This window comes from Lepisma saccharinum, chromosome 3 (genome assembly GCF_977018435.1).
Source record: "Lepisma saccharinum chromosome 3, izLepSacc3.1, whole genome shotgun sequence".
Lineage (NCBI taxonomy): Eukaryota > Metazoa > Arthropoda > Insecta > Zygentoma > Lepismatidae > Lepisma > Lepisma saccharinum.
The window spans coordinates 111,603,778-111,617,553 of NC_139231.1; the positions used below are offsets into that span (position 1 = coordinate 111,603,778).

The 13,776-nt window shown below is 37.1% G+C and overlaps 1 protein-coding gene across 1 annotated transcript in view; it reads right to left on the minus strand.

The window, feature by feature from the left end:
* The window catches only part of LOC145985303 (DNA damage-regulated autophagy modulator protein 1-like), a 65,503-nt gene that overhangs the window by 44,344 nt on the left and 7,383 nt on the right, over positions 1-13,776 (minus strand). Inside the window, exon 2 of the mRNA XM_083119155.1 lies at positions 7,939-8,011. Within this exon, the coding sequence (XP_082975281.1) occupies positions 7,939-8,011 (73 nt within the window). The remainder of the gene's footprint in view (positions 1-7,938; positions 8,012-13,776) is intronic.

The following is a 13,776-nucleotide window of genomic DNA, read 5'->3' on the forward strand; positions in this document are numbered from 1 at the left end:
GGAGACCAGATGCAGAGAAACGTTTACGAGCAACGCCGAGGAGGCGGACCGCCATTCGTCCGACCACGGAATTCAAGGAAGCCATTGACCAATGAACAAAGAGAAGCCCATGAACTCTGGAAGCAGGAAAGGAAGAAAGTGAGAGACCGAGAAAAGGAGGAGGCGAGGAAGAGAGAAGAAGAAGAGAGAGAACAGGCACAATCAACATCAAGACCTGGCCAGCCTACCAGAGGGAAGGAAGTAAACCTCATGCCACAGCCCATGGAAGAACAGCCAAATCCAGAAACTCCAAGCGAGATGCAAACCAAGAAAAGGGAATACCCCTGCAATTCTTCCGATGATGAAGAAGACATGGACGAACCATTTATTCATCCTAAAAAGCCAGTACGTGCTAGAACACCACCGATAGCCAAGCCAATTGATACATCCAACACGTATCAAACGTTCTCAGATAATGACGAAGAGACAATTGATCGACTGACTGCCAAGTTACCAGCAGTCTACATCTACAACGCAGATAGAAGCCATCAATTTCACCTCGGTGACAAAGATAATAGATGACAAACAAGCCAAGATCCGAATTCTACATGATGGAATGAAGATACAAGCCAACACCAGATCAGCTTACAACAAGCTTATCAATCACTGCAAAGAGCACTCGCTCAGCTACGCCACCGACAAACCACGCCGAGAGAGGCCGGTCAAAGTAGTACTCCGGCATCTGCCGATCGACCTATCAACGAAAGAAATACAGACAGAGCTAGCAGCGCAAAACTACAAAGTACAACAAGTTCAGCAGATGAAGAAACGAGACCCGAAGACCTTCATTAAGACACCGATGCCATTGTACTTAGTCTCATTGAGCAAAAGCGAGACAACACAAAACATCTACAGCCAAGATCACATCCTGAATTATGAGATGAAAGTGGAACCATACCGCTCTCCAGGTATACTGCAATGCCACAGATGCCAGAGGATAGGGCATTCCCAGAGCCAATGCAAGGCTCAACCAAGATGTGTGAAATGTGCAAATAATCATTTCACAGCAGAATGCCAAAAGAAAGACCGAAAACTCCCTGCAAAATGCTGCAACTGCGGAGGAAACCACCCGGCCAACTACAGGGGCTGTAAAATGTTCCAATCAATACATCAGATGAAACCAAAACCAAAGCTAGATGATGGGAAGGAACAGCAGAAACAACTACCATTCAGCTTACCACAAGAGAAGCCACCGGCTAAGACTACTCCATCGACTACCAAGAACTATAGCCAGATACTTCAAACTACAACTGAAGAACAAGAAGAGACAAATGAAATCATCAAATGGATACTGACAAAACTGCAAGACAAGAAAATAAGAACGCTCATCAAAACGGCGAAAGACAAGATCGAAAAGGCGAAGAACGAATCAGATAGAACCGTCGCAGCCCTGCAGGCACTAGTCGAGTTCGTCACAGAAGTATTCTAAACAGACAACCAAAAACAACCTAGATATAACACGAAATGTCATAGCAAAACGGCCCTTTTAGGACCAAAAATTAAGATAGGCCCTTGTAAGGACCAAAATTTTGTCGGCCCTTTTAAGGACCAAAACACTCAGTTCGTAATAGAACTGCCACTACAGACCGAACCTCGAGCGACAGTTGCAGAGGTAACAGAAGCCAGATCACCATACTACGCCACTACCACAACTTAAAACAGATGGGAGTCAAGGAAACGGTACTTCTACAAGAAAACTTCAAGAAAATGCAACGTGCAACGTGGCAAAATAATCAGTATAGCAGTAGATTCCGGAATCGTTAGGTGATTAAATCGCTTGTCGAGGTCCAGGGCTGGGAGAATACGGGCGTGTGTGGGGAGTGGCTGGTCAGCTCTCCCTTCCACAATGTCCGAGGTTCTCCGTAAGCCACCTTTCTGGATTTGTGCTGGTCAGCATGATTCTTAAAGGGGATTTAGCGAGCATATAAATAATTTGATTCATACATATTTAATCTTAATAATTTAAAATTTTGATTCATAAATTCTGTTGGAGTTGTCACTGGTCAGTGTGACTCCGATATAAATTCAAGATATACATCCTTCTCGTCGAGTAATTATTCTTAAATCATTCTGAATTCTCCTGGTCAGGAGGTTCATTTAAATAAATTTGTTTCTTTGATACTTAAATCCGAGAGCATACCTCTGGTCAGAGGATGTCTTTTAAATCTGATAGCTTATATAGTTTCACGTCCATTTTTAAAGTCTGAGTATCCGGAACGTTTATTGCTTTCTCTTATTTAGGTTTAATATTAGATATAATTTTGAAACAGTTATAATAGGTGACCGGTCGAGTATATGTTTTTATAGAAATTCGTTTAATGTAAAGGTCTATTGTTTTGCTTTTGCAATGTGAGTAGCCAAGAAGGGTAGACAGTGTCCCCTGTTATGTTAAGGAATTCCACGTGGACATTTGTAATTTGTGGCCGAGAAATGGCTTTGGTATTGGGTAGAGAAAGGCTCCCCTTATATTTTGTTATGAATGTTATTGGAGGTTGGCCCCGAAGAGGGTAGTATACCTCATGAGTTCTAGAGAACATAACGCAGATGTGAAAATATGACAAAAGCACGAATAGATATTTACGGCAACATGTTATGTAAATTTTTCTTTTCTTTTGTTTCCTGGAAATTTTTGTCGACCATTACTGAATAATTTGTCACCTGTTTATTGAAACCAAGTTAAGCTGGGTTAGTTCCATGATGGGATATGGACAATATATATATAAGAGAGAGCTCTCTGGATTGTATGTTTACTCGAAAGCAAGTTTCAGTCTGTTACGGAAGTCAGTTTTGAACAAATTTAATTTTGGCATTGTAGTTTTCTCTTGATCAGAAGATTGTATATATATTTTTTTAACCTAACTATGCTTTGTAAATAAATTTATAATCGTTAATTGGTATTTCCTTAGCAAATTTGTCTCATAAGTATAAATTAACTGGCATCCTTTGGGTTTGGTGAGGTGTCCCGCCATCACTGGTCAGTGAGGCGGAGGCTTTATCAATCCAAAGGACGTCAGATTCGATCGTGCTGATTTCGCTCGCGACTCGCATGCGTATCCTCACTGGTCAGTGGGATGCGGGTGCGATCACGAGGGAAGTTCAAGCACGAGGATGGTTACCTTATTTTGGAGCCTTAGTTAAGTAAGCATAAATTTAATTTTAATTATATTATTATTCAAAAGCAGACCTTTACCCGAACTTTGGGATGCGGGGTCTCATGCCCCGCAGGAACTGAACGTAGTCGTGGCATTTATATATTTATAACAGAAAGATATTTGATAGGCAGCGACGCCCGGTCTTTGTCTGTCGAGGGGACCGAGCCGGTGTGTCGTGTGTCTTGGCAACGGGCTGACGGCCTTCATTGTTGCAAGTTGGTGTTTTAAATTCACTTTGTGCACAGTAAGGCTAATCGGTACTGGAACTACAGTTTAAAGTGACCCGGCGGCGACCCTACCCAAGACCATCTTGAGGTTCAGGCCGCAGCGCTCAGTCAAGACGTCATCATCTGGAGGCAATCGTCTTAACGCTGTAAACCCATTGTCGTATTTTTATCATATAGAATTAAGGTATATGTATTTCTTTTATGATGCTAAATTTCTACATTTACCCTCCGGATGAATATAGTTAGAAGAAAATAGTAGAATATTGAATATTTACACCAAAATTGAGGAAGTCACTATGGAGTCATTCCATGCGAAATCAACACAGCCTTTGACCTGACCATCTCCGATTTTCATGAAATTTGGGGAATTGAAACTATGCATGGAACTTAGTAACTATGAAAATTTTTAGTTTCGTGCGTCTTGTAATTGTTAAATTATTCAAGGTCAAGTTAGCAGAAATTGCCCTTTTCGAGCCCGCTTAGCTATACTAAATCTGCTGTAATTCCGCCCCTATTTTGCCTAGGAAGCTCAAATAAAGCTTATTGTACAGGGAATTGAATAAGCTTTCCAGCGATATATAACAGGCTACCTTTGGATAAAAATATAATTTTGTCACGTGACCTTGACCTTTGACCTTGAATATCTCAAAACATGTCATCACCAAAAATCTTGAAAAAAATATATTTGGTCCCTCATACCATACTCTAAAACATACCAAAAAATCATTCTGGGACTGCAATGGGATCAGAAGATACAAAATAATATGTGCAACTATGTGACTGATAAAAGCCCCATTACATGAACTATGAAGAGTCAAATGTCCCTTAACACCCCCTACAAAATGTGAAGGAGTTATCCTGGGTATAATTGGTCATAAAAGAAATAGGTTAGGCACAGGGAGATCCCTAGCCATGTGTGTTAAGCGCAGATCCGGCATATTGTTGACAGCCATATTGAATTCAACGCAAAAATTTCAAAGGAAAGGGGGTTATGTGATATATCAAATCAGGCTAGAATTTCACGAGAAATGAAGTGACGAAGGATTTTCCAACGTATCTTACGCCAGCAAAAAGTTATACACATATCTTTCACTTACGATATATGCACATTATAATGTTGTCAATGTTCCTGTGAGCACACTCGTTGACGTCTCTCACACTCGCATAGAACATTTGGTAATGTAGCATGTTCAACAACATCGCAAGCAGCAACTATGCCTTCTCTCAGATGGTCAATATCAGGGATTTTTAGTGCATGCACCATTCTCTTCAAATGTTTCTGAAGGTAAAAGTCCTCCTAAGATATTAGATCTGGGAAATGTGCAGGCCTTTTAATAGATCCCCATCTGCCCATCAATCTTCCTAGACATTTACCATGAAGAAATTGCGAAAATGTCTACATAGTGTGGTCACACTCTGTCCTGTTTCAAAACTCTCGAAAAGTGCCATATCCCGTAAGCAAGGGTGAAAAAACCTGTTCACTTAACAAATCCAAGAAGCCCTCACCATTTAAGGTTCCGTTGTTGAATATGGACCAACCATTTCCGTTCGCTATACATTATACCACATAATTAGCTTACCAGCAACAACCATTCGACTGAGCAAATCACAGGTATTCCATATTATTTTTATTAACTTCACCGTGAACATAAAAATTGGCCTCGTCACTGAAGAATTTTTCATTCCAAAGGAAGTGTCACGTAATTGTTTGAGATATTCTTCACTATTCAACTATTTGGTGAATGTAGCTGATTAAAATCATATGCAATGGTGCGTATACTTCTTTCTCTCCCAAGATGTCAGCGTGATCTCGATGAGTTCCTAACACGTTAGGAGCATTCCAATGTTTTTTTTTAACACCTCGAAAAGGAGAAAATGGTTACCAGCATGCAGTAATAAATTTTTGCTGGTTAAATATATGTTGGAAAATTCTTCGTCACTTCATTTCTCGTGAAATTCTAGCCTGATTTGATATATCACATAACCCCCTTTCCTTTGAAATTTTTGCGTTGAATTCAATATGGCGGTCAACAATATGCCGGATCTGCGCTTAACACACATGGCTAGGGATCTCCCTGTGCCTAACCTATTTCTTTTATGACCAATTATACCCAGGATAACTCCTTCACATTTTGTAGGGGGTGTTAAGGGACATTTGACTCTTCATAGTTCATGTAATGGGGCTTTTATCAGTCACATAGTTGCACATATTATTTTGTATCTTCTGATCCCATTGCAGTCCCAGAATGATTTTTTGGTATGTTTTAGAGTATGGTATGAGGGACCAAATATATTTTTTTCAAGATTTTTGGTGATGACATGTTTTGAGATATTCAAGGTCAAAGGTCAAGGTCACGTGACAAAATTATATTTTTATCCAAAGGTAGGCTTGTTATATATCACTGGAAAACGTATTCAATTCCCTGTACAATAAGCTTTATTTGAGCTTCCTAGGCAAAATAGGGGCGGAGTTACAGCATATTTAGTATAGCTAAGCGGGCTCAAAAAAGGCAATTTCTGCAAACTTTGACCTTGAATAATTTAACAATTACAAGACGTACGAGACTAAAAATTTTCATAGTTACTAAGTTCTATGCATAGTTTCAACTCCCCAAATTTCATGAAAATCGGAGATGGTCAGGTTAAAAATTGCACATATCTGTGTTGATTTGGCATGGAATGACTCTATGGCCATCACAAAAATTCCTACCTTAGCACAAAGAAAGAGTTGCAAACCGTTAGAAACTTCCTGGCGGAAACAAATTAAACATTGTATTGCTTTGAAAAATATTATCCGGAATATTTGTCAGCTGCAGTAAGACTCGTTACAGCTTTTGTGTGAACTTTTGTATATAAAAATCAATGGATTAAATCAAAACCCCGCATGTTAGGTTGACAGTAAACTTGCCAACGTACCAAATCAATTAATTTTTTTTTTAACTTTACCCAAAATTAATCAACCAGATAATGCATATATTCTATGTAGCTATACAATCTCAATACAAAAACTTAATTTCTATAACCTCTCAGAAAATGCGAAAGAAATTGGTTACTAGGGCAATGTTACATTTCTGTGAATAAAGACTAAACCTAAATCACTTGTCACATTGTAAATTCAACCCTTTTGACTTTATTGAACGAAAAATAATAAAGAAATTGAATCTTTTCATTGTGGTTAGTAATAGGCTATCTGTGAAATAACTTAAGTTTCAACATTTTAATTGAAAAAAATATTAATATTTCGAGATTAGCATTCACTTGGAATATTTCCTTACACTGTGTTTACAATCTGTTAATAAAATCGTCAAGAATGTTAGTGAATTATGAAACATTATCACTGATTTCATTATCAAAATTAAGAACATCGAAGCTTCACAAAGACAAAATATAAAATAACAATTCACATGAAACAATTTTATAAAATTTACTACACTTGTAGTTCATATAACATAGCTAGGTAATAAAATGCTTTGTGTGTAAAAGCATTTGTGTTGAAACATAAGTAATATAAATCTTGGATAATTTTACACACCAATATTTCATCGAAGTTCTTGTTACACATCGTACCCTTGTATTTGAATTCATAGCATATCTTCTTCCATTAGCCTCCGATTAGCCTAGAGAAGCATAAAAGCGGAGTAAAATAAAAATTTAAATATACACATGTATCAATTTGGCCCAGTTGTATAACTTTCTTTCATTAAGCATATTTTGAAACTGAACATTTGTGTAAATTATATGAATATGTTATCGAATGCTTGCATAACATTTACACTAACAAAACTGCTTTGGTAGATATGACCGTAATATTTTAAACGTTGACTAAATCTTGAAACTCATTATTTTGCAATCATAATCAACAACGCATCTTAACGTTAATCTTAACGTTATAATTCAGGGTAAATTATTTGATATTTCTAAAAAAAAAAAATGGTGACAAAAATAGAACTTGACCAAATCTAAGAGTATATTATATGCCTATTCCGGATACTTGAAATCTTTACATCATGAACTATTTCTGTTATTTATTTCTGAACATAAAACCTTTATTACTTAACTTGTACTTCTTCGTAGGGACCGAATTACACTACACATTTATAATTTTCAGCAACATCTTGAAAAAATGTGAACGTTACTCTTACCTTTTTCATCATAATTGCCTCTGCAATTGAGCACACAACAGTTATACACCATACCTTTTGTACATTTAAGCATATTTGCACGTCATGTAAACTCGAATGCAATTCATAAATTTTCATTACAATTCCATATTCACTAAAAAAGTCCAACATTGATTCCCAAGAAACAACTCAAACATGGCGGCTATCGCCTCCAGTTGCTGACGCTTAGTCACGTGACAAGAGCAAGCGATCAGGCTTTCAGATAGAGAAGGTAATGCGCTACCACTCTGATATTCCTAGGTCTGATTGCACAGCATGAGGGGTGTCCACGACACGATAATGCACATGCCTATACTACAATAATATGATAATAACAGAGTTTAAAAATGTACGACTCACGTAATGCAAATTCCAATTATCAAGACCATAGACTGCAATAATGGGAGGAGATACAACTTGCTCGAACGTTCATCTGCAATAAAGAAAAAAGGTCTTGAGAGTAATACGTGTGAATGCATAACATTATGTATTTTTTGTATAGCATCGCATTCGTTTGTTGCCCAAAATCAAATTATTAATCAAGGTATTACTTTTCTAAGTATAATATAATATAGCCTTCGATTTTCCAAATAGCATTAATTAGAAATTTTTGATGTTCAGTGTGCAATGCCAATTAAAATCAGCACTTACCGAATTAATTAATAATGTTAGCCTGAGAAAACTACAACATATCACTAGATACCGTGGTTGACAATAATAAAGTATGATACGTTCAAGCTGCTTTACTTATTAAACGTATTATTATTAAGTTTGGTATTATGTCGTTATATTATTCTTATTATTAATAACTCAGTATTAATCAGAGGTGAGCGATAAGACTCGGTGAAGTACATAGTCTCCTCTCAGGTACAGGGATAGTGTTAGGCAAAGACAATGCTTCACATCACAGAGGAATCAAACCACATTATTGCAGTAGACAAAACTAAAGGATTTATTCTTTATTTATTGCGATTATAATGCAAACAGGCTTAGTACGAAGGTGAGGATTTCACTTTGACGATGACTTGACTCAACTAAAACGCATAAACTCAATGCATGGCTATCGGCATGCCTATGATCACATAGACCTAGCTTGCGTGCCGAACTACCACACCAAGAGATATGCAATAATAACTCAGCCAATATTTGCTCTTTTGCCTTTTATTCAAAATTAATCCTTAGGCTAGCTTTATTTCTTAACGTAGAATGGTTGCAGTATTGTGCATAGCATCAATGCATGGCCATCGGCATACCTATGGTCACATAGGCTTAGCTTGTGCCCCGAACTACCATACCAAGATGTATGTACAACACCGAGAAGTTCTTTTAAGTTTAAAATCTTCGACGATCCGTGGCGAATGTGTGATACAAGGTTATTAGAAGTATAGGTTGGGCCAATCCGTTGTTTACTCGTGATGACGAAACGACGGTAAGAGGTGAATTTATCCATGAAATGAATTCCAAATCTATGCGCTAGTGTTGCACTATGCAGATAGGAAACCATGCCAGAAACTGAACACACGAAATCGAGTACACAAATGAGCATTTCCACCCATTTACATTTTATGGCTTCAGACAAATTGAAAATAAATATCGATGGGTACTTATTGTTATGCGGGACAGAATATTATTGATCGGAACGGTATTTTTTTTTTTTAAAATCCCGACATTCGGGACGGGAAATATTTGCAATTTCTAGACTAGTAGTGAAATTTTGGGACGGGAAATTTCCGAAATTTTCCGAGGCTCTGGAAATCTCAAATTCTACACGTCATTTTCACCTTAAGTGATTGTCTTTGCATTTCTCGAATGAAAACTAACAATTTTCGATAAGTTCCAGACACTTGCAATGTAGAAAAGTTCAAGAATTAATATCGTTTTAAAAATGACCATTCGGTATTTCCCGACTGCTCGGGATCCAGTAGGGAAGTCATTTGCTGAAGTCGGGATCGGGACGGAATTTTTCTTTCCGATCCCGGTCCCGACTTTTCGAGAGACCGCACACCACTTGTTATTATTATTTATTTTAGTTCAGCACAACATACATCTTCCAAGTACGTTGAACATAATATACTGTGCATACCAGAAAAGAAAAGTTCAAATTAGCATTTATGTACGCTATATTTACACTAGGCTATGCACTTGTATTTTTTTCTTCAGTGCACAACATGTTTCCGCGAATATATCATGCCTATGCCATGCCTATGCCTAACATAAAATATAATACTGTTCAACTTTGCTTTCACTAAAACTTGGCATGAAGTAAAATTTAATTCTCTCAGGAACTGGCGTGCCCAAGGGGGAGTTGGTCGGGGTTATAACCCCCCCACCTTTGGGCCAGTATACCTAAAAAATAGGAACGTCAAATATAGGAAAAGATGGCAAAATGAGGAATGACTATCAAAAATAGTGTACGTAACCCCTCCCTTTCGAAAATCCTGGGCACGCCACTGCAGTCTCAGGTTAACATGCAAGGGCACATTTTTTCCACCTTTCGATGTGTAGTCTTTAATTTCTGCAGTACAAACCAAGTGTGTCTTCTTACCGATGTGTAAAATGATTAATACGACAACTTTCTTGTCGGTTTTGTTATAAGCACAAAATATACACGAAGTTTTGTTCAAAGCTAAGTTGAGTTACTGCGAAGCCGTAATTAGAATTTGATCAGCTGTAGAAGTTTAGCTTTATGGTTTAATTTTTGCTTTGTAACTTGGCCATAATGTAGAATCAGTTGCAAAAGTATATTGCAGAAATATAGTTTTCTTGAAATATTAAGGGGGTTCTAAAGCCATGCTAAAGCATAGACCCAAATTTCTAAGGGTAACCGTACAACTAATAGAGATTCGGTAAGGAAGAAATTTTCCGAAATAAAAGATTGTTTTATTCACTAGAACATGTGAACCTTATAATTCTGTTACGATTGAAGGGATTTAAGTAAATAACAGAAAATATAAGGTCTCCGTCATGTTCAAACTGGTCCGTACAGATGGCGCTGAAGTGGTAGTTTTGTTAATACCGGTGCATTTTCTTTCTTTTATGACTAGTATGGAAGATTTCGTGGTGAAACAAAGATCACATGTTCTTCCCGCAAGCATCTGAAATACTATGTGAAAAAATGAAAACATTTCGTACCTTCAGAGAGTAGTGCCTATCATTAAAACTTTTGAAGTGGCGTTTCGTCGCAATATACTCCGTGGTGCAGATTTTAGCCAACACTGTTGCCGATATTTCAGGCCGTGTTTTCTAACGATATGATCAATACAAGTGCGTCGAAATCGTGAAAGTTAAACCAAGTTACCAGAGAATAACGAATACAGTACATGTTGGAAGAAGGAAACATCGGAAAAAACTGAAAGGTAAGTCTTATATTTAAATGCTTGTTGCTTAATCCATCAAAAGTAAAACGTTTGCAATATGCAAGAGTGATGCAGAATGTATGATTTATTTATATGTTGAGGAAATACCTTCCGATATAATTTCTGTGAGAATATCGATTCAACGTCTCAACCTTTACAACGCAGCACGCATTTTTCCTTACAAACGAAGTTCATAATTCTTTGCAATTGTAAAATCAGAAGAGAATGTTATACTAAATTAGGCATAATGCAGATATGTATTACAGTTTTGTGATTATTACTAGAGCATGAAATACCTTCATATAGATTATATTCTGGCGTTAAATCGATATTGCACAAAATGCTCTACTATCGTTCTTGGGAGATTATTTTCGTATTTCACTGGTGCTATTCAAATGTACGTACATCGGAATTTGTATTACAAATCAGTCGTTCATTATAGTTTCACTTTTCCCTTGTAGAAGGTTGGAACGAGTTGTTTCTGACCTGTTTTGAACAAGATTTTTCTCTTTTATTTTTTGAAACTTGAACACAGTTCATAAAGCTCGCAAATGTTAAATGCAATAAGTAGGTTAAGCTGTTAGGTTGGATTGGAATAGATTTATTGTGAGATCCCCGAATTTTGTGCAAGTTCTGGACAACGTTCTGTTATCTTCTTTCACAGAATCAGGTTAGAAAACCGGTTTTGTAAGCTGTATAAAACATTTGGTTTTCTCGTTCTTTCATAATTTTGAACGCCTTGTAATGGTAGCGCAACATTTCCAATAAGTTCAAGCTTTATGTATTTAAAGTGTAAAAGTACACCCTAACAGCTAAAAGAGTAAAGTCCTAACAGTCTACCAAACAATAGTTTTCGTGTTTACTGAGAATTTACAAATTAGTATAGATTAGTAAATATTAGAAGTTCACATATTTTACAAGTGCAAGGCCAATTATTTATTTGTGGTAAGATTGAGTGATTTTCAGATAAATCATAATTTGTCCAGATTATGTTACGAATATTTGATTCAATAACCTACTGAAGTCAAAGTCCTATTCATAGGCGTGCGCACGGGGGGCTCACGGACGTTCGCAGATTTTTTCCACATAGGGACAAGCAAGATATTTTTCCGTGGGGCATATTACCCCGATAATAGTGCTGCCCCCTCAAAAAAACCACTTGAATTTGAAATTATCGATACTTGCGTCCCTCCATTGCATACGTAATAATTAATGTAAATTACTATGACTGAAATCAAATTATACGTGTGAAATATATACTTTTAGGTGGAAATTCGTTTTCGAAGAGGGAGGTGTGGTAATCCTTGCCCCCCTTCTAGACGTTCCATGCCCCTACATTATTATACTTTCAACTAGAAATTTAGTGTAGAGGAATCTTATGACTTATTAAACGATATTAGTTGCAGTGGCGCAACCACAAGGGGGCAGAGGGGCATTGCCTTATCACAACCTTGGACGGAAATCAATTCTAGGAGGGCAAACATTGAATTAAGATAAAGTAAAACTAGCAGAAATTAAGAGTAGCAGGACAATAGGATACTCAAAATGGAATTAGTTTTCACGTCTTTCTATCATCATTTTTTTCCAGACGGCCAGGAGCACTTGTAGGGTGGCAAACAAAAATAAATTTCGTAAACTTTTCTTGCTCGGTTCGCTCGCAATATCTGCTTTTCTTACAGTCTTGTCAAGTTCATAGTCATAGCTAGGGGACGGCGGGAGTTGTCCCTGGACGCTGAACAATCTGAATGAGAAAAATTGTAAAAGAGAACGCCATGGCGTCCCGTGATTTTTTTTGCGCCATATTAAATCAATACAGTTTTCACTTTGCAAAAATTTGGATCATGAAATCTTCTTGCTCGATTCGCTCGCAATTTATTTGCTGTAGTGCATTGTAAATTACCAGAGACAGTGTAAGAACAATTAAGTACTTCAGACAGTAGCTCCTGTAACAGCTTGGTTTGGAGGAAAAGGAGCGCGCATATTTCAGAGACAATTTGTAACATTTTTGCTATTGGTTTGTTATGGGGCGGATGAATTGATTATGTAATGTATATAAATAATATGTCATATATACACACACACATATACCCATCAATGCAATAGAACTAAAACAGTGAGATAAAGTGAAGTTAGTCCCGACTAAACTTTCAAGGCTTTTGCCCCCTCCTAATCAGAGGGTCTGCGCACGCCTATGGTCATATTTAACATGCACTGTAAAGATAGATCTGAGTCACTGAAGTGAGCTGATACTGTGAATCAACCCTTTCATAATTCTGTTATAAAAGGACCACTTCGTTAACCATTATGGTGCAGTTTAGATCAATTATATTCACATCCACTTACACAACATCTCTAAGTTGTTTTCATTTTATTATTAACTCAACTTGTCTGTGGTTGTAACATTGTAATGAAAATGATTTTTTTCATCTTTGTTAAGTTCATAGTCTCATACACCATATTAACAATATTTTTATTTGCTCCTTTTGCAGATGAACATTTGAGAATCTATTTGATGTGTCTTCTAAGAATACCTTGAAATTTGTAAAAAGGTCAACAGATTTGACTAACAATGGCAACCCAATACCGTGGAAGTTTGTGGATATGCTTCTATGGAATAAAAATCGTCTGTGTGGATTGTTTGAACCGTACACAATTTGCACATTACATGGTTGGATGGCGATGGTTTACAAGATATCAAGAGTCCAAAATATACTCAAGAAATGATGTTGCAAGACTTCTTAATATCTGGTTGCAAGTAGTCAGCAATTGGGAACGGTATATTTGAGAAACTGAAAATAATGGGAATGGTATAACTTGTTTGTCTTGTCTGTCAAGTTATAGC